Here is a 21,951-nt window from a genome sequence, read left to right as displayed (position 1 = left end):
AATGTGTGGGAAATATCAGAAAGGGAGACAGAACGTAAAGACTGCTAACTCTGGGAAACGAACTAGGGGTGGTAGAAGGGGAGGAGGGCGGGGGGTGGGAGTGAATGGGTGACGGGAACTGGGGGTTATTCTGTATGTTAGTAAATTGAACACCAATAAAAAATAAATTAAAAAAAAAACAAAAGTCATTAATGAAATTGCAGTGGAAACTAACTCAGAATCAATTTATTTAATTACAAAAGAACCCTTTCTACAATAAATAAAATAAATTCTAACTCTGCCACGGGTGGCATACCAAGAAGCTTCAACAAACAAAATAAAGGTATGCACAATAAAGTTAGAAAGCTCAAAATGCAGAGATAACAGAGCTCAGAACCAAGAGAGATCCTCAAATCCCAGGGTTGGTGAGAAAGCATCAAAGCTCAGTGGGCTCTGTGGATACCAGCTTCTGTTTGCTTACTGCCCTTGGAGTCATTTAAGATCTCCTTTGGATCCCACTTCTGATGCCATGAAATGTCCAAAATTCATAAATAGCAGAAATAAAACCAATGAATTACCAAAGTAATCATTAGTAAAAGTTTAGTGTGGACACGTCTAAAAGACAGTTTGCAAACCAGAAACACTCAAACCAAAACATGGGATGAGATTCAGTATAGTGTTATAAAGCAGTGACTGTTGATTCTTTATTGTCATTGATTATATTAGAATTTTCTTAAGTGATAGGGAATTGGTCAGTGGTTACCTCATATCAACTTTGAGAAGTAACTGAAATTTTGCTTTTCATGATTTTCAGAGGCATAGGTAAGAAATGACAGGTCAAGTTAGTCTGGCAAAATAAACTAACCTAAGCTTTGCAAAACTGGTTTTGTTTGCTCAGGGAATTTTTAAGGCTGGTCTTCATTTTTCTAATTTTTTTAAAACAGTTTCATTTATCAATACCATAATTTTTACTATTTCCTTTCCTCTAGTGGCATTAGTTTACTCTTCTTTTTCTAGTTTCTGCAAGTAGAAACTTAGGTTATTGATTTGAAAACTTTTTTGTCTTTAATATACATGTTCACAGGTATGAATTTCTCTCTGAGAATTGCTTATGCTTCATCCCACAAGTTTTAGTGTATTGTATTCTTGTTTTCATTCATCTCAAGCTATCTCTTAATTTCTTTTGTGATTTCTCCTTTGATCCATTGGTTATTGAGAATTGTGCTGTTTAATTTCTGTATGCTTGTGAATTTTCCAAATTTCCTTTTGTTTTTGATTTCTTGTTGGAAAACACACTTTATATGATTTCAGGGTTTTTTTTTTTTTTAGGGTTTTATTTATTTATGTGACACACAGAGAGAAAGTATACAAGTGGAGTAGAGGAGTGGCAGTGAGAAACAGAGGGAGAATCAGGCTCCCCACTGACCAAGGAGCCCAACAAATGGTTCTTTTTTTTTTAAATTTTTTATTTATTTATGATAGTCACACAGAGGAGAGAGAGAGAGAGAGGCAGAAGCAGGCTCCATGCACCGGAAGCACAATGTGGGATTCGATCCCGGGTCTCCAGGATCGTGCCCTGGGCCAAAGGCAGACGCTAAACTGCTGTGCCACCCAGGGATCCCCCCAACAAAAAGTTCTATCTCAGAACCCTGAGATCAAGTTGCAAAGGCAGCTGCTCAACTGACTGAGCCACCCAGGTACCCAGGTACCCTTTATTTCAATTCTTTTAAATTTACTGAAGCTTGTTTTCTGTCCTAACACATGGTCAGTCTTGGAGAATGTTGCCTGTGCACTTATGAAAAATGTGTATTAAATAGTTGTTAGGTACAGCGTTCTAAGCATGTCTGTTAGGGGCATTCTCTTTTAATAATTATCATCTTTGATGTAGAAAAATAAGTTTTAGACTGAGAAAAATAAAGACAGCAGCTCTTTGAGAGGAACACTATGTAAGTTTCATGTATAGAAAAATTCAAAAAAGCATTATGAGTTATTCTCTAAAAATATGTTGCCCTCATTTCCACTTCTGGACTTTATCCCTTCTTAGATTATAAGATCACATTCTTCTAATTAGACAAGTATGTATCATTACAGAAAAAGGCAAAGATTCAAAGATACAGAACAAGGTTTGCAACTGACCACACTTTTACTTATTGCTTAGAAAAGTAACACACTATAAAATTTTAAAAAATAAATTGATATCTGTGATAAAAATTAAAATTCTTCCTAGGCATTTTATTTTTTTATTTTTACTTTTTTATTTTTTTAAATATTTTATTTATTTATTCATGAGAGATACAGCAAGAAAGAGGCAGAGACACAGGCAGAGAGAGAGAAACAGGCTCCATGCAGGGAGCCCGATGTGGGACTCGATGCTATGTCTCCAGGATCACACCCTGGGCCAAAGGCAGGCGCTCAACTCCTGAGCCACCCAGGCGTCCCTTCCTAGGCATTTTAAAACACATAATACAATATGACACATGCTTGAATTAACAAACATATCTTATAGGCTATGTGCTTTATCCTGCTTCATTAAATAATTTTTTTTCTTCTTCATATGGTTTAGCTTCTTCCCTCAGTATCTCTTCTTGGTTTATTTGCAGGGAGGGAAGGTGGTTCTTTTACTTGTTTTTCCTATAGCCTTAGAGATTTAATGATTGATTGCTTTTGTTTTCATGATAATGAATATAACATTGGTCTCACTTACTAGGGTTATTATTTAATTTTTCTACTTCTTATTGTTTTTTGTTTTGTTTTGTTTTAAGATTTTATTTATTCATTCATGAGAGACACGGAGAGAGACAGAGAGGCAGAGACACAGGCAGAGGGAAAAGCAGGCTTCATGCAGGGAGCCTGATGTGGGACTCGATCCCGGGTCTCCAGGATCAGGCCCTGGGCTGAAGGCGGCGCTAAACTGCTGAGCCAACCGGGCTGCCCTACTTCATAGTTTTTAAATGGAGAAAAAAATTGCTATGGTAATATTAGAAAACAAATTAGAAGGGTTCTTCCATTTACATGCTGATATGTGATGATAATTATCACAATTTTCTTATTTTTCCTTCCTTTTCAACTAAAGTGCTCCCTTCCTCTCTCTATCCCTCGCTTCTTCTTTTCTCTTTTCTCCCTCCCTTCTTTCTTTTGTCCCTTGCTTTCACCCAGCAACAATTGTTGACCCTTTCTTTAGTTTTAAAAATGTATTTTCCGTAACATTCTCCTCTAGCTATATAATTTTCCTTGGGAGAATGTGAGGGAACAAAGTATTGAGGTTCTTTTCATTGAAAGTGACAGAAACTCAATTTAAACTAGTTTTTTTTTTTAAAGATTTTATTTATTTATTCATGAGACACACACACAGAGAGAGAGAGAGAGAGAGAGAGAGAGAGAGAAAGGCAGAGACACAGGCAGAGGGAGAAGCAGGCTCCACGCAGGGAGCCTGATGTGGAACTCAATCTCGGGACTCCAGGATCACGCCCTGGGCTGAAGGCAGCGCTAAACCACTGAGCCACCTGGGCTGCCCTAAACTAGTTTAAATGTAGAGAAAATATATAGATTTATTTTTTTCCCAAAAGATCTAAGGGATGCCTCCATACAGACAGAATCAGCGGCTCAAATAATGTCAGGATTCTGTGTCTTTCTCCTAGTAGCTCTGCTATTTCTGCTTGGCTTCTCTTTATGTGGTAGTAAGATGGCCAAGAATGGCCCAGGAATCTTCTATCTCAGCAACCCCAGCAGAAAGAGGACTTCTCTAATATTCATGTATCATAACCCCAGAACGTGTTAATTTGCTCTGCTTGGGTCAAGTGATCACTCCTGAGCATCATGGGGGTGGGACACCATGGTAGGAAGGGTGGGAGGTACAGGAAATGAGGCACTATGATTTTTAGTTCTGTCAAGATCACATGGAATTCTGATGATGAAAAATGCAACTTACGAAACAATCTTTGAATAAAAATATAAGGATCTCGTGGAATTAATAATGCAAATTATTGAATCTGGAAGTAGAAAAAATTTAAGGAGAACAACTTCTTAAGCACTTAGTGCTTATGCCACTAAATTTCCACTCTCTATTGCAGAGAATATAAGGCTTTCTCATGAACCAGTACTATTCTGTGATTTGGTTTAGTGAGACTCCAAAAAGGAAACACAAATTTTTTGTAATAGGTTTATTGAGATATGTCATAGATCATAAAATTCAACTTTTTAAAGTACTATTACAATTCCGTGGTTTAAAAAAAAAAAATTCCGTGGTTTTCAGTATATTCAGACTTGTGTGACCATAATCATTATTTTGTTTTGTTTTATTTTATTTTTTCATTTTGAGTAGGAACCACACCCGACATGGGGCTTGAACTCATGACCCTGAAAGTAAGTCACATATGCTCTACTGAATGAGCCAGCTAGGTACCTCAGCATTGTCTAATTTTAGAACATTCTCATCATCTCAAAAGAAAGCATTAGCAAGAAGTCCCCATATCCTCTTCCTGAGTCCCTGGCAACCACTTATCTACTCTCTGTCTCTACAGATTTGCCTAATTAGGACATTTCATGAAAATAGAGTTGTACAATGTGAGGCTTTTTGTGACTAGCTTCTCTCAGCACAGTGTTTTCAAGTCTCATCCATGTTAAGGTACATGTCATATTATTTCATTTCCCTTTAAAGTATGGTTTTGGGATCCCTGGATGGCTCAGTGGTTTAGCACCTGCCTTTGGCCCAGGGCATGATCTTGGAGTCCCGGGATCGGGTCCCCACATCAGGCTCCCTGCATGGAGCCCACTTCTCCCTCTACCTGTGGCTCTGCCTCTCTCTCTCTCTGTGTCTCTCATGAATAAATAAATAAAATTAAAAAAAATAAATGAATAAAAAATAAAGTATGGTTATACTACTTTTTGTTTACCCATTCATCAGTTGATGGACATTTAGATTATTTCCACTTTTTGGTTATTATGAATGATTCTTTGAATATTCATGTATCAGTTTTTGTGTGGACTTATATTTTCAATTCTCTTGGGTATATTGTTGATAGTGGAACTGCTATATCATTTGGTAACTCTTGTTTAACATTTGAGGAATTGAGGAAGTCAAGTTTGATGGTTTATCAGTGATGCATTCTAGTGTGCTTATGTATCCCAACACAAAAGGGAAACACACCACTCCAGCTTTTTTTTCTCCTTTATTACAGATACGAATCTGACTCAAATGCTCCCTATCATGATTTCTCCTATACTGTAAAACTCATAAGGCTGAAAGTAGACTCTCTGAGGGTCAATCCAGTCTGTGCCAAGCAAAGGACCCAGCTTGGAGCTTTTTATATGCTAAGGACAATGGCAGGAAAAGGAGCAGTGAGTACAATGGAAATATAAACCCAAACAAAATCTGTAGTTACACTTTGTATCACTCAAGGGTCAGTTCAGAAAAGACTAGATATTCCAAGCAGAAAAAATATCAAATACATGAAATTAGGCACTTATACATCATTAAAAGGCGAGGAGGAATAAAGTGAGAGGGTTAGTGCCAGTCTTTTTTTTTTTTTTTTTTAACTTATTCAGAGGCAGAGAGAGAGAGAGAGGCAGAGACACAGGCAGAGGGAGAAGCAGGCTCCATGCAGGGAGCCTGATGTGGGACTCGATCCCAGGTCTCCAGGATCACGCCCCGGGCTGCCGGCATGCTAAACCACTGTGCCACCGGGGCTGCCTGGTTAGTGCCAGTCTTCTGCAGAAGTTTCAGGTTTGCATGTCATCACCTTTCTGATCCAGAGATCAAAGCTGCTAGTATCACCCAGAAGTGAGGAAACAATGACTGTCTCTTCAGAGCTTCCCTGCACTTCAGAGATGGCAAATACACAGGGACATGAGTTCAGAAACTATCAATTCACATCTACCCCAGAAACTGCTTTCCCCTGTGTTCTCCTGGAAAGGAAGAACAGCCTCTCTTCTCTCTTTTCCTTTCAAGTCTCATAGAAGTGCTTATCATTGGCAGAACTTAAATAATCTGGAAGCCAGGGAAGTGCAATTTTTGGCATCCCAGCTTGGCAATACAGGAGGATGGGGACAGAGAAGATGGAAGAAATGGAGGCACGGTGACAATGGACAACGTCTAGCACATTGTCAAATACAATCTAGATCCGACGATCTAAATTACCATTAGGAAATACATGTTTTATTCATGTAAGTGGAAAATAGTATTTAAATGCTTTCCACTGGAGTATCAGGTCAAAGTATTATCATTTGCTGAAGTTAGTCAGTCACTTCCCACATTCTCCTTGCCCCATGTTTTTCACCCTGCTCTATTATTTCTTCCAGTTGTCTTCTTTTTATTTTTTTTTAAAAAGGATTTTATTTATTTATTCATCAAAGACAGAGAGAGAGAGAGAGGCAGAGACAGAGGGGGAAAAGCAGGCTCCATGCGGGGACCACAGGATCACACCCTGAGCTGAAGGCAGATTCTCAACTGCTGAGCCACTAAGGTGTCCCTGTCTTTTTTTTTTTTTTTTTTTAAAGTAGATTCCATGCCCAGCAAGGCACCAAACGTGGGGGGCTTGATTTCACAACCCTGAGATCAAGACCTGAAATTGAGATCAAGGGCCAGTTTATCTGACTGAGCTGCCCAGGTGCCCCTCACCTATGTTCTAAATCCATTCCCAAATCTAGGTCAACAGGTTTGTCATATAATAGATTTCTTTCTTTCCTTTTCTTTTCTTCTTTCTTTCTATCTTTCTTTCTCTCTCTTTCTCTCTCTCTCTCTCTTTCTTTCTTTCTTTCTTCTTTCTTTTCTTTCTTTCTTTCTTTCTTTCTTTCTTTCTTTCTTTCTTTCTTTCTTTCTTTCTTTCTTTCTTTCTTTTCTTTTTTTCTTCTTTCTTTTCTTTCCTTCCTTCTTTCCTTCATTTCTTCTCCTTTTTTAGAGAGAAAGAGAGGAGGAGAGAGAGAGAGAGGGGAGGGGCAGAGGAAGAGGGAGAGAGAATCTTAAGCATGTTCCACACCCAGCACAGAGCCCCATGAGGGGCAGAGATCATGACCTGAGCCAAAATCAAGAGTTGGACACTTAACTGAGTAAGCCATCCAGGCAGCCATATAATAGATATTTTTTAAATATTAGTTATCTGAACAAATATATGAATGAATGAGTACTTTGTTCAGCCTTCTTTTCATTATCATTCCTTACCTCAAACTTCTTTTTCCTTTCAAGGGTCTTTGGATTTCTATACTCTCCTCACCTGTCACTTACATTGGCTAAATAATGTCCATGGTATCTCTTCACAAGTTTAATAGGCAGTGATCCTCAACTGGGGAGATTTGGCCTCCTCCAGGACACTTGGCCATGTCTAGAGACATCTGGGGTTGGGGGGAGACACTACTGGCAAGATAAAGAGGATAAAGGATAAAAGATAGAGGATAAAGACCAGGGATGCTGCTAAACATTCTACCGTGTGGAGGATTGCCCTCCACAGCAAAGGATTAACAGACTCCAAAAGTCAAAAAGTGCCGATGTTGAGAAACCTTGGGTTGGAGTATGGAAGAAGGGGGAGGAAGGGGAAAGCATTGAATGAAAAGTGAGGTAAGAAGTAAAGATAAGATCTAGCAGGGGTCTGCAAACTTTTTCTGTAAAGGATCCAAGAGGTAACTATTTTAGGCTTTGAGGACCATAAGATCTCTGCTGGCAACCACTCAGCACAGCCATAATTAATATGTAAATGAGTGCCTGTACTCATGTTTCAATAAAACCTTATTTAAGGGCACTGACTTATTTAAATTCCATATAATTTAAGGCAAGAGAACTGGAAAAATAACTCTGCTAGAGTACCACATTAGTTTGGTACAAGACAGATTAGGCTAGAGTATGCTGAGGTACAGACAACCTCAAAATCTCAGTGGTTCACTGTAACAGAGGGTGTTTCTCACTCACAGTGCAGGTGCACTGTGTGCAGGCTACATTCTACTCCATGTTGTTTTCATTCTGGAATTCAGACCCACAGAGCCACCTTTATCTGGAACATTGCTGGATCTAGTGGCAGAAGAAAAACAGAAGGCATGGCAAACATGCTGACTTTGGACATTTCTGACTCAAATCAGCATACATCACTTTTACTCATATTTCACCAGCCAAAGTCAGTCACATGCCCCTGCTACACTTCAGTGGGGCGAGATAATGGGACCCTCCCCAGGGAGGGGCAGGAGCTATTTGTGAACAATACCCTAGTCTGACACATCACCTCCCCTTAGTGCCTTCACTTGCTTAGGTTTGGTTTTTCTTGAACCCACGTTTACAGTGTTGTCCAAACTAATGTAATAGTGGGGACTAGGAGAAACCATAATTATGACAATAAAAGCATCTAATGTTTATTCGATGATTATTATTTCCCATCCATTGAGACTTGACCTGCATTCTTGCATTTCATTTTCACAGCAACCCATTGAGGTAGTTATTATTTTTGTCCCCCCTTTATAGATGAGAAAACTGAGCAACAGAGATTAAAGGTACTTGGCTAACAAGTAGTTGAGATTCAATCCAGATCACTCCAGTCTAATTTTTTAATTTTTAATTTTTTAAATTTATTTAAATTCAATTAATTAACATATGGTGTATTATTTGTTTCAGAGGTAGAGTTCAGTGATTCACCAGATGCATATAACTCCAGTACTCATTATATCACGTGCCCTCCTTACTGCCCATCACCCACTTACTCCATCAGATCAATCACTCCAATTTTAAAGCACGTTTCTATTCTAACACTGTGGTTAAGAACACAGATCTAGTGATAAACTGCCTAGGTTCAAAATCCTGGCTGGTGCCAGACACTACTTTATGGCTTGAGCAAGTTTTGTAACCTCTCTGTTTCAGTTTCTCCATCTGTAAAATAGGATATTAACAGTACCTACCTCATAGGGTTTTTGTAAATGTAAATATAGAAATTAACATATGTGGAGTGCTAGTGTTTAGAACAGTGCTTGGTTAAATAAAAAAGTTTGCTATTATTATTGTTATTATTTGCTAATGTTTCAGAAAGCCCCTGCCGTCTGGTCCCTCCTTATTCTCAATTTCCTTTGAGAATTACTATTCTAAATTTTTGTTCCCACATTATATTTATCTTTTTTTGGACTAATTCTTTACTAACATGGAGGGTAAACTATAGGAATACCAGTGCCTTCAACTCAGTTGTATATCTCTGCTTCCCAGACTTTCCCCACCTGTCACTTTTACGTTCATGGTTTATTATTTGAACTGCTACTTTATATTTATGTGGGTGCATAACAATGATCTGGAATACAGGAGTAGACTTCCTAGGTCCAAGGCAATAACACAGACCCTGCTCCTTGCTACATGACCTTGCTGATCATTTCTTCCAGTTAATTTTTTTAAGTTGATGGTTTACTGTGGTTTAATTTTGGAAACAACATACTAATTTTCCTCCCTTGTGAAAATCAGGACAAACCAAGCAAGCAGAGTAGTAAATTGTTCTTGGCATAGATCTGTCTTTCGGTCTTCAGCCTTTTAAAAACCAGATGCTGTTTGAGAAGGGCCTGATGGGCTACTGAAGTTATTATGACAGAGTGGGCATAGCTCCTTTTCATGTGGAGTAAAGAGAACTAAACAATTCATTCTCCATTTTAGGCTTAAAAGGGAATGAAACAGAATGACTTGTAGGCAAGTTGGAATGGATTTATTCCTTAAACTTATATTTTTCTTTAAAAAAATTATTACATAAAGCAGGAGGATCAACCATGAGGATAGTGGGGCTTTCCTGATGATTTATATTGTTAATGTATTTTTTCTTCCGAAGCAATTTAAAATAATATTTTTAAAGTTCTGGTATGGAAATTCCTTTTTTTTTTAAATCTTCTCTACCCCACCCCCCCACCTTTGAATTTGTCAGTTTAGCTGTGTAGATTGAGAAGCAATAATTAAGAAATAGCAGTAGTTTAATTAAGGCCCATTATTATGTAAATAAAGTCAAAGCTAAGATTTTGATTGTTTTCGTGTGCTTTAATTATCATTAAATCAATCTTATTTTATACTTCTGAAGATTCTAGATAAATTTAGATTTTCTAGATATAGCAGACTCAAATACAGTCATTTACCTTCTTTTCAATTGGACTTACATTGTGGATCTACTAGGCATCAAGTGCCATAGTAAACATATTCTTGCCGCTGGCTGTTACAAAATTGATACCTTTAATCAAGTCACGAATATGAATTTGATCAGTGCTATTTTGTATGGATTAGGATCTAAGGGTTTGTACATAAAAGTTATCTATGAGAAGATATAGCCTCAGATATGCAGAGTCATGCTGGAGATATACATGGGTTTCCTCATTTTCACACTTAGATTGCTAGGTTAGATCAAAGCTAAATTCTAATTCCATTTAGTTTTATGGAATAATCAGCCTTCTCTCTTTCCTGACCAGTTTCCAATTATTTAGCTTTTTTTCTCTAAAATCCATGGAGCAAAGTTAAGCACCGTCTTCCCTCTAATTTCATAGCATGTTTGAAGGAGCTTTGTAGGGAATGGAGCAGGACGACAGAGTCCCAAGCATGAAAAAAGCTAGGTTCTTGAATTGTATTTGCCTCATGCTAAATTATTTAGGGAATGCTGCAGTCATTATTATTCGAGAGTCAAGTGACACTGGAACACAACATTTTTTTTTTCAAGTTAATCATTCAGATTTATTTTAAAAAGGAGAGGAGAGTTCTCTTGTTGATTTTATAGTGAAGGCAATAGCCATTTCTTTGGCTAATTTATTTGAGTAAAATTTAAACCTGGGTTACTGTGGTAGGATTTAAAGGAATAGGACACATGTGAATACAATGATATTAGGTATGTGTAATTCTGAATAATAAAATAAAGATTAAGATGGTAATTTAGGTCCCTCAAGTACTGGTATTTAAACTTTAAAAATCAATCAAGAGAGAAGATTAAGTAGTGTTTCTTTGGTACTAAAAATGTAAAGCTAAGACCAAATTGTTCTATTTTCACAGATTTAAGATATAAAGAATGATATTTAAAGACATTAAAATGGCTATTAAATTCTCTTCAGTTTGCGAAGAATCTCCAATGAAGTACACTTAGAAAAAAATCCCTGAGTACATTAACTACTCTATTAGTATCTTCCTTCATAAACAAAGAACAATTTAAAAGCTTTGCAAACCATATAAACACACTACTTAGCAAAAGCAGTATCTGTGTATAAGACTCCCTCCATAGTACTTGTAAATTTGGCCACCAAATATAACAGATTCACAAAACCAAAATATGACATTTGGACACATTAGCCATTCTTAGGTAAATCCAAAAACCACTGTCTTATCGTGTTCCTATTTTGTCTTAACCACTCGATATTGTTCTTCACTGTTTCCAGCACTTGTTCCCTGGGTTTTTCTCCTGCTCCAGCATCTGGATATCTTTTGAAAAAGCTCTCCATCTAGAAAAGAGAGGGAAATAATTAAGAAAGTCATTTTAAGCCCCATTAGTTTTCAAGGCTTTTATTTACAGGCTGGATTTGTTTCCTTCTTCCCTGGAAATTCACTATCATTGCACATGTCTTGGTGCATCATTTGGACTGAGCCTGTCTCTTCGATTGGCAATCATTACCCATGGCTTTTGGACTGTTGGCAGCACGTCAGGTCAAAAGAGGCTCTCCCATCCTGGGGAAGGAGAGCAGCACATCGGTGGCTGGTGTGCCCCTCTGTGATTCTGCTGCTTCTCTACTTTGTGCGTTCCCCGGGGTGTTCCCTGGAAAACCCAGTCTGTCAAATGCTGGCTTGGCTTATCTTTCACTTCAGGAGTCCAGAACATTTTAATATACTTTCAGTTCCCTTATTAAGGACTCACAATAACCTCTCTGTTACCTTGGTTCTATCATTTGTCTTCCTTCCAAAATCCTCCCCCAATCATAGTATTGTTTGCTACTTACACAAATAAAAGTTTTTTTTGGTTCTTAACACACAGAATGTTAACATTCCAATATATAATATACAGATATTGAAAATTCATACAATCTCAATTTTCCAACATCCATAAACATTTTCCCCTCTGGGAACTGAGATATTTGAAACTGAAAAGTCTTTAAATTCCAAAACAGTGAATTTTGGAAGGAATCAAATCTTGACCATCCTATTTCAGGTCACATTTACTATCCATGCTTTGGTAAAGTCAAAAGGTCTCATGTAGCCTTCTAAGCCTCTCAAGGCCTCAGCTTTCTCAACTTTTACACTTTGTTTCTTAGTTAATTGAATTTTTTCAGTTTAGAAAAAAATAGGTATACATTTAATTTGATATAAGAATTATTTCTTTCTCCTTGTCTGAGAACTAAATAGAGAAAATGCCATTTCTATTTAAAAAAAGAAAAAAAAATTGTAATCCTGTTCTTCCTAGATGAGTATAGAGGAATTTAACTTCATACCTGCCACAGCTGTAGTTCAGTGTTGAATGGTTCTGCTATTGTGACAATCCTGCCAAGATTTCTGTCATTGATTGTGTATCTGAAGAAAAATTTAAGGAAGTAAAAGGGAATATAAGTGCCTAGAACTTTAAATCTTGGATTTTGTGGATTTTTAATAAAAGTCATTTTCAAAGTAAGCAAAACACAGTAAGTAAACACATTTCATTTAAAATTTCTTTTTTTAGTTTTAAAGATTTTATTTATTTATTCATAAGAGACACAGAGAGAAAGAGAGAGGCAGAGACACAGGCAGAGGGAGAAGCAGGCTCCATGCAGGGAGCCGGATGTGGGCCTCTATGGGCCTCGATCCCAGGACCCCCGGGATCAGGACCTGAGCCAAAGGCTGACGCTCAACCACTGAATCACCCAGATGTCCCCTCATTTAAAATTCCTATTCAAGAACATTTCTTAGCACATCTTTCAGTCTTTTTGTAGACAGGGCCACAACATCATCCCAGATGTGGTCAACTGCTGGTTGGATTCCCATCCAATGATCTGTTCTTTTATCCTGCACATGTGAGAACCCAGACAGAGATAACATCTCTCAGCCTCCCTCACAGGTAAGTGCAGACCGGCAGCTCAGTTCTTATCAGTGGAACAGGAGCAGAAGCTCCACCACGTTCAACCTCTGGCTCCTTGCTTAAGTCAAGGAAAATTGTTTGCCTTGGACTTCTTGGGTTTTTTCCCCCTTCTTCCAAGCTTCAATCACACCGACAAGATAAGGTAGGCCTCCTGGGGCAGAACCTTTTAACAACTTAGAGTGCTCACTTCAGGAGCCTAACATGAGTGAGAAATAATTATGTATGTCCTTTAAGCTGCTGCATTTCTGTGTTTCCCATACAGCTGAGAAGCTCAGTCATATAGGCTGATACAGACTAATAGAATAGGCAAGTAGCTAATAAAGCTTTTTGAAAAAAGAATAAATAGCTTATATGATCTGTATTACTCAGGCTACGCAGACACTTGAAGCTAAGTGCAAATATAGGATTTTAGAGATGATACTCTATTCCTGTCTCTGTTGTACTTTTTTTTCTTAAAGAGCAAGAATCAGAAATTTCCTTACAGACCGTAATACAAAAAATTGTGATACAGATAAACATCTCATCGCAATCAATCACTGTGTGAGAAAAACCACAAGAATTATGTATTAACTTTGAATCAGTGGAATACTGGTGAAGAATAAAAGAAAATGTATCGCTATACAGACAGGTAAGCAAACAATAGAAGAAATTCTACATTTAGTAATTATCACATAACAGGGGGGCCTGGGTGGCTCAGTCCATTAAGCATCTGCCTCTGGTCATGATCTCGGAGTTCCCGGATGGAGCCCCATATTGGGCTGCCTGCTTAGCAGGGAGCCTGTTCCTCCTTCTACCCCTCACCCTCTCCTGCTCTCTCTCTCAGAGAAATAAAATCTTTAAAAAAAATTATCACGTAACAATCACAGACGCCATGGAGATAAAAGCTAATAAAGTTTGTTGTACATATCTTTACATTTTTTATACTAAAAACTCATAAAATTAAGGCAAAATTTTTTTTTGTTGTGAAAAGAGGAAATATTTTCACTATACAAAGAACACTTACAAATTGGTAAAAGGGAAAAATATGCCAATGTGAAATTATGAAAGAAATGAATCAGCAGTTTGCAGAAGAAACATAAAGAGAAAATATACCAATGGGAACAAAACATGACATGTATCTAATAATTAACACTGATTTTCAGTGGACTAGGTCCAGTGTTCACTCTTATCACAGATACCACTGAATTTTATTCCACTATATCTTTCATCTTTCATGTCACAGAAGTCTAAGGTAAGCAATTTCCCTTAATGTTATCAGTCATCCCAAAATAAGACTGAGCCATCTATTCTCAACATTGTCCCGATAATGTATATGCTGTACTTCCTTGCTCCTGACAGACTCTGAGATTTCCCAATCTCTTGATCCCTTCCACCTAGCCTTCTGGAACTATCCTTTTCCAGGAAATATTACTTCTCATTTGGAGAACGTTTATTTTCCCACATCCTTCATAGAACCAGATCAGAAAAGAAGTTGTATGCTCACGCTCCCCACTGTGGATTCCAGACCTTTATTTCTCCACTTTTTAAAAAGATGTCTGTTCTTTCTAGTTACTCCTTCCCCTCACCTAATTTATGATACACTTTGACACCTGACTTCTAGTCTTCCTCTCTACTCAAGCTGTGATTTCAAGGTCCACATCGATGATAAATATAACATCATAGCTCCTTAGTTTCTTGACATTCTCATTCCCAATGATTTTTCTTTACCTTGGCCAACAATTTTCTATGATCATATCTTGTGGTCATCCATAGGTACACTATTCATTTATGCATCCTCCATGATAAAATTTACCTTTAGTTTTCACTATGACTATTCTCTGACTGGATTACTGGACCATTGACCATGCCTATCTCTACTTTCTCCTGGACCATCAGCTCTTCCTTTTCTTGCACTTATTTCCTTCTGTAATTTATAGTCCATGGTTTACCACTTTCAATAACATTTTTTTCTAGGTCCTAAACTCCCTGATAGTTTAATAGTTTGTTTCTAGCAAAACTCCAGCTTGTGATGAAATCAACTGCCCATTTCCACTATATCTGCCAAGGGAGGTCTCTCAACTTTTTCTAAAATGTTTCACTATAAATTCATGAACATCCGTCTTAAACGTTGACAGTCCTCTTACATTACCCTAGTCTCATTACCCTTCTCTCATTCTTTGAATTACTTTTTTCAAGTGTTTTCACTCTCTTCCAACCTCCAGACATTCTTCTACTTCCCTCCCTCTGCAACAAAGATGACCTTATCTTCTAATTCACAGAGAAAACACATAGTAACTCCTACATCTTTTAGTTTACAAACATACAAAGATGCCTGTTTTTCTTCTATCATCTGTGCATTGCTCCAGTTTCTCCCATTCTTAAAAATTCTACTTTTAAAAGAACCTTTTATGTCTTACGTATTAAATTTCTGGGTCTTTCTCTTCAGCTGTAAAACATATTAAACATATATAAACTATCTTCCACATAAAAGAAGAAAAAAATCTTCCTTGATCTGGCATCTCGATATCCTTTCTTTCACCTTCACATTCATAGTCAAACTTTTCAAGAGATTTCTGTATATTTCATATCTTCTTCATTGATTGATTTATTAATTTGCTTCAATTTAGGTTCTGCCACTTTCACTCCACTGAAAAGCTCTTTCTAGAGTTACCAATAGCTTTTGTGCCGATAAATCTAATGGGCATTTTTCGGTCGTGGATTTACTCAAATCTTAAGTAGCATTTGACAAGGGATAATAACTTCCTTGAAACAATCTCCACTTCAATATCTCAAAAAGAGACTCAAAGGCATCATAAATAGCAAACTAAACCCATTGTTCTTCTTCTCCTTATCTTTTCAGAAATCTAGGCATTATCCTTATTACCTCACCTCTGTCCTATTTCTAATTCACCAAGCTCTAAATGTTGTCCTTATCTCTCTAACATCATTATTCTATCCAGAGTCCAATCTACCACTATCTTCTGCTCAGACTGCTCCAATAGTTCTCTAACTGCTTTTCTCAAATTCACTTTGGCCCCCATCTACATCTATGCTTTACCACCACAGCTTTCTTTTCAAAGTAAAATCAATCATTTTACTTTCTTAATTAAAACCCTTTAGTGACTTAGCATTGCTCTTAATACAATAGCCCAAATCTTAACCTGACCCTGCAGATGTTGGCCCTTACTTTTCTCTTTTCTGATAGAAGGTATCAGGAATGCTTCACCTCCTGTTCACCTAATTCTCTCCTGCTCTTCCTTTAGAATTCAGCTCAACAAGCCCTTAATGTCCAAATTCTCTTGACTTGGTCAGTTTCCCTTTTACACTCTTTCAGTGTGACCAGAACCTCTTCTATTTATAGTTATTACAGTTTTAAGTGTACATGTATTTGTGTGATTCTTTTATTAATATCAGTCTCCATTACCAGACCCTAAGCTCCAAGAGGACAGAGAGCCAGGTCTATTTCTACTATCATATCTTCAATGCCAAGCACAGTGTTTAGCTCATAGTAGATGTTACACAATATTTACTGGATGAAAGGATTATAATTTAAAATGAGATATCAGTTTTTATATACTCAATTACCAAGGAATTTTCTATTTTTCCATAATTTAAATTCTAGTCAATTGACAAAGTTCAGTATTACTTCAGGAAAAGAGTTCAGTGGTTCATCATTTACATATAACATCCAGTGCTCATCATAACAAGTGCTCTCCTTAATACCCATCAACCGTCTATTCCATCCACCTCCCACCTCCCTCTATCAGCCCTTGATTGCTTCTCTATAATTAAGAGTCTCTCATGATTTGTTTCCCTCTCTCTCTTTTTCCCCTCTTGAATGTTCATCCGTCCATCCATATATACACACACCACCTCTTCTTTATCCATTCATCAGTTGATAGACATTTGGGCTCTCTCCATAGTTTGGTTTTTATTGATAATGCTTCTATACATTGGGGTGCATGTACTCCTTCGAATGTGTATTTTTGTATCCTTTGGGTAAATACCTAGTGATAGAATTCCTGGGTCATAGGGTAGTTCTATTTTTAGCTTTCTGAGGAACTGCCATACTATTCTCCAGATTGGCTGCACCAGTTTGCATTCCTGCCAACAGTGCAAGAGGGTTCCCCTTTCACCGCATCCTCACCAACACCTGTTTTCTCCTGTGTTGTTAATTTTTGCCATTCTGACAGGTGTGAGGTGGTATCTCATCATGGTTTTGATTTGTATTTCCCTGATGTTGAGTAATGCTGATCACCTTTTCATGTGTCTGTTGGCTGTTTGTATGTCTTCTTTGGAAAAATGTCTATTCATGTCTTTTGGCCATTTCTTAACTGGATTATTTGTTTTTTTGGGTGTTGAGTTTGATAAGTTCTTTATAGAATTTGGATACTAGCTCTTTATCAGATATTATTTGAAAATATCCTCTCTCATTCAGTAGGCTGCCTTTTAGTTTTGTTGATTGTTTCCTTCATTGTGCAGAAAAGCTTTTTATCTTGATAAAGTCCCAATAGTTCATTTTTGCTTTTGTTTCCCTTGCCCCTGACGATGTGTCTAGTAAGAAATTGCTGCGACCAAGGTCAAAGAGCTTGCTGCTTGTGTCCTTCCCTAGAATTTTGATAGTTTCCTGTCTCACACACATATAGGTCTTTTGTCAGCAAGAATATTTCTAAGGACAGCCCTAAATATTAGCAAGGATTGGAAAAATGGGCAAAGTTAACAGTAAATCTTTTTCTGGGTGACCATTCTACAACATTCATCAGAAGATCTGGAACAGTTTTATTATCCAACAGATAGAGATTGGCTAAATAAACTAATGTATCTCCACACTGAAATATGATTGAACATTAAAGATAAATTGAAGAAGCATACTTAAAGACTTGAAAAGACATCCACAATAGAGGATGATATAGGGAGAAAATCAGGTTATAAAACCATGTGTATTATATGATTCCATTTCTATAAATAAACAGCCATAGAAAAATGTCTCAAGAAAACAGTAGTATGACAAGGGTTATTTCTAGGTGGTAGAATTACAGGTGATTTTTGTGTCCTTATTTTTGCTTATCTGTATTTTGTGCAAGAAATACTTACCTATTTTATAATAAGAAAATAGGGATTTAAAAAAGGCAATCACATTAAGTTGCTATATTGATATTCTGTAGATTCAAAGAAAGTCTGTTAATTAGAGGTAAGAAAACAATTTTTCTCAGTGACCTTCTATAATTATAATATTCCTCTTCTGTTTTGTTCTTAGTGATTACAAATTAAAGGATATTTTGGGGAACTAGCAATGAACAGATTGAATTAAGACTGAAACTACTTGTATAAATACTAAAAATGTAAGAACAAAATATGTTTATCCCAATAAACCAGTATCATATGAAGTATAGCATTTAGAGGGAAACATGCTGTAAATTTATCATATTAATTACTTTTAAAATAAGAATTTATCTTAAGGGATCTCTGGGTGGCTCAGAGGTTTAGTGCTTTCCTTTGGCCCAGGGTGTGATCCTGAAGTCCCTGGATCAAGTCCCACATCAGGCTCCAAAACATGGAACCTGCTTCTCCCTCTGCTTGTGTCTCTGCCTGTCTCTCTCTGTCTCTCTTATGAATAAATAAAATTAAAAAAAATTTATCTTAAATATTTAAAAAATAGCACACAACACAACTGACTTGAGTTCATTTACCTTCACAGTTTCATCTAAGACTTTAGCGGAATAAACAAAAGCAAAGACTAATTGCAGAAGTATCTTTGGAATTTTTTGAGTAAATCTCGAACTAGAAAGGGCAATAGTAGTGTGGCCATCAGTTGTCATAAAAATGACATGACAAAACCCTTTATAAAAAAGCAGCTTACTTATTTTAGGATGACAATAAATTGTTCAGGAACATAGGCAGGAAAATCACTCATTCTGAGTTCTGGGAAATATTCAAGAGTTTGGAAATTTTTGTACAAAGCTTGCTCATTTTTGTTTAATTCATCCTATCCAATTTTAGTGGGGTAATTCTAGTTATTCAAACTAACCATAATTAATATTGAGCATTATTTTTGTGTGCCACATGTGGTTGTAATATAATTTTATGTTTGAGGCTATGTAAAATAATACCTCAAGAGAATTAGGTCATTAGACTATGAAGAAATATTAAAAGCCTTGGGCAAGGGTTTTAGAACTAGCACTGGAAATGGTTTATCAATTTATTATTTTTTTGAAAAAAATTCAGGATTAGGTCTAATAAATTTATTTTAAGGCCAGGTGTTTATGACTTTTATTACAAAGTAACACCTGTTTTTTCGAATTCTTAATTTTTAACAGGTATGATAAATGAACTAATTTTTTAAAATGAAAAATGTATTATTTGAAATAAATCATACCAGAACTATTAAAAAAAGGCCTTGAAAAGTACTTTATTTAATAAACAATAAGGGAATGGCCATTTTATTCTACAAAATGGAACATTATTTACTTATCTTTTTTCAATAATTCAAAAGTAAGCATTCTTCTTCATCTGCATAGGTTCCCTGTAGCATGTACCAAAAAAAAATGAAAGACTTATAGTCTTTTTGATTAAAACAAAATACTCAGTACATGTCACTAGGCATATATTAAGCAAATGAAAGGTACTAGCTTTCATAACATGAAGTGTTACCTCCAGATAACATGTTTTCAATAAGTAGATTTATAATTCTAATTCTAATAAGTAGATTTATAATTCTAAGTCATGAATTTCACTGAAACAGTTAAAAAGAGATGGACAAAGTATCACATGTGCACACACACACTCACATACACACGTGCCAGTCAATTTTCATAGAGATGGATAAGCAGTTACATTCAATCACTGCAAGAACAGAAAAGGCAAAAATTTATCACAAATAAGCAAAATGTTGGGTATTTTAGTTGAAAGCTACAGATATAATCTGGATATCAGAAGGATGAGAAATGTGAAAGAACCTAATGGCAGCCTGGTGAATTGTGGGGTAGAAAAGAAAACAGAAATAAAAGTTATCTTCATGGTTAGTACTTCTGATAAGGCAGCCATTATCAATGAGGCAGTGCTGATGGGAAAACAGGAGAGATTAGGAAGGGATGACAGGGGCTATTACCCATTGTGGGGATTACAGACAGTAAAGGTCTTTTGGTCAATATTTACACATCTATTTGGGATATATAATCTATATTCTATTTGATATTCTGTCAAAAAATTTTTAATGAGACTAAGCACTAAATTTGGAGGATTGGGACCAAGAATAGCAACATTTCTTCTAAATGAGGGTGAAGAAATAAGGAATTTGGGAAACCATCTGTTTAGTTTGATTTGCTCCTCTCTTGTCTCTATTGCCTGGGAAATATAGGTCCCTATAATACCTAAAGTATAATTATCTGGTCAAGGGAAATAAAAGTTATCATCCATATAAACTCAGTAAGATATAAGGCTCTAGTTTGAACCCAAGTCCAGAAACTTACTTAGTTTTCATTAAATATTGAAATTAAATAAGTGCCTGGCATTATACCAGGTGCTAACACAACAGGAAGAATCATATTAACTTGTTTTAACCAAACTAAAAATAATGCAATTTAGGCATCTTTCCAGATTTCAAGACTCTGTAGATCAGATGGAAACAATAATTTCCAGAGAAGGAATTAGGCCTAAAATTAACTAGTAAATTGCTTCCTGAGCAGTAAAATACCATGATCCTTTACTTCTAATAATATGCCATTCCAGATATTGTATAGATGGCAGAGAAAGTACAGCAGAGAGAAAAAAGAAAGAACTTGTAGATGATATCAAACAAAGAGAACAAAAAAACCATTGTCTAATTATCCTACCTGTTAACTAGATATTCCCAGTTGAGCTGAATCCAATTCCAGGCCATAGTCTTTCCATAGCTGTTATATGAGATATATCGGATGACTGTAAACACATCCTGACTTTTAATAAGGTTTGGGTCCTTGAGCAAATCTAAATATCTAAGAAAAGACAAATAGAAAAACAATTCAAAACGTTAACTATTAACTTTAAAAAATTAATTGAATTTATTGAATAGAAGCACTTCACTCACCTTTATCCCACTTAACTAAAAAAAAAAAAAGATTAAATTAAGGGAAAGTACTTATACTTTTATTTTCTAAAAGATAACAATTACATCTTATTTGTTCTTCCCCCAGATTATAAGAAATAAACTTCTAATGTAAACTATATGGTTAGATTAGTTAGCTATAATTATAGTCTAATACAAAGAAGTCAAAGATAAATTAAGTGACCAAGTCAATAGATTTTTATTAACTCTATGCTGTGTCTGTACCTACAGAAATATCTCAACGTACTCTAGACCATTGAACTTCCAGAAACTGCACTTTAGTGATAGTCCTGAATTTTTGTGTAACTTATCATTCATTCTCTAATTCCCAAGAGTCTTAGTAAGACAAGTAAGCATTTGCTAATTTTCTCATCCGATAATCAGCACGCTGCCATCAAAATAATAGATCAATACGATGTTTTATGGAATGGCAAAATGATCAAGTTCTTGGTAGACTATTTTAAGGCAGAGAGCAGGAGAACTGACATCTACCTTGACGCAAGATGATAAAGGAGTATTGTTGGCTTTGCCGGGTGAATACAAACTGCTTCCAGTAGTCCTTACAAACTGGCTATTGCATTGTAATTTCCTAATTTAAATTCTGCCTCTCATGAGCTCTACATTTCTCAAGGATAGATATCATGACTTATTCAGTTTTATTCTCACAATTTATATACCTACACATAGACAGGACATCATAAGTGTTAGTTAAGGGAATGCAGTAAGTAACTCAGAAACCAGAACTGAATTAAGGCAGATGCTAGTTGATTTGGAGCATCGGTGAAGTGGTTGAGGATTCATAGCTGCACTTCAAGCGACTTTCCAAGTGGAATATAAATGTATTTTGTGTTTTCTGTGCATATTGTGGCACAGACTCTTTCTCTGCTGACAGAAACC

At 36.3% G+C, this 21,951-nt stretch overlaps 1 protein-coding gene and 1 long non-coding RNA gene across 11 annotated transcripts in view; one reads left to right on the top strand and one right to left on the bottom strand.

The window, feature by feature from the left end:
• The window catches only part of LOC140623819 (uncharacterized), a 126,208-nt gene that overhangs the window by 32,695 nt on the left and 71,562 nt on the right, over positions 1-21,951 (top strand). For 6 of the 10 annotated variants that reach the window (XR_012023338.1, XR_012023335.1, XR_012023344.1 and 3 more), the window contains 4 exons: positions 5,157-5,316; positions 5,927-6,141; positions 12,345-12,558; positions 13,451-13,620. The exons of 2 other annotated variants lie outside the window; for them this stretch is intronic. This is a non-coding gene — a long non-coding RNA (uncharacterized lncRNA). The remainder of the gene's footprint in view (positions 1-5,156; positions 5,317-5,926; positions 6,142-12,344; positions 12,559-13,450; positions 13,621-21,951) is intronic. 2 more of the 10 variants (XR_012023339.1, XR_012023341.1) reach the window with 2 other exon arrangements.
• Positions 8,496-21,951, bottom strand: part of ENPEP (glutamyl aminopeptidase) — an 87,610-nt gene continuing 74,154 nt past the window's right edge. The window contains exons 18-20 of the mRNA XM_072810534.1: positions 20,804-20,944; positions 12,373-12,451; positions 8,496-11,391 (exon numbers count right to left, since the gene is read on the bottom strand). Coding sequence (XP_072666635.1) covers positions 11,239-11,391; positions 12,373-12,451; positions 20,804-20,944 — 373 coding nt within the window. The 3' untranslated portion in view covers positions 8,496-11,238. The remainder of the gene's footprint in view (positions 11,392-12,372; positions 12,452-20,803; positions 20,945-21,951) is intronic.

The sequence above is a fragment of the Canis lupus genome, chromosome 33 (assembly GCF_048164855.1).
Source record: "Canis lupus baileyi chromosome 33, mCanLup2.hap1, whole genome shotgun sequence".
NCBI classification, from domain to species: domain Eukaryota; kingdom Metazoa; phylum Chordata; class Mammalia; order Carnivora; family Canidae; genus Canis; species Canis lupus.
This window is presented reverse-complemented; position numbering and strand designations above follow the sequence as displayed.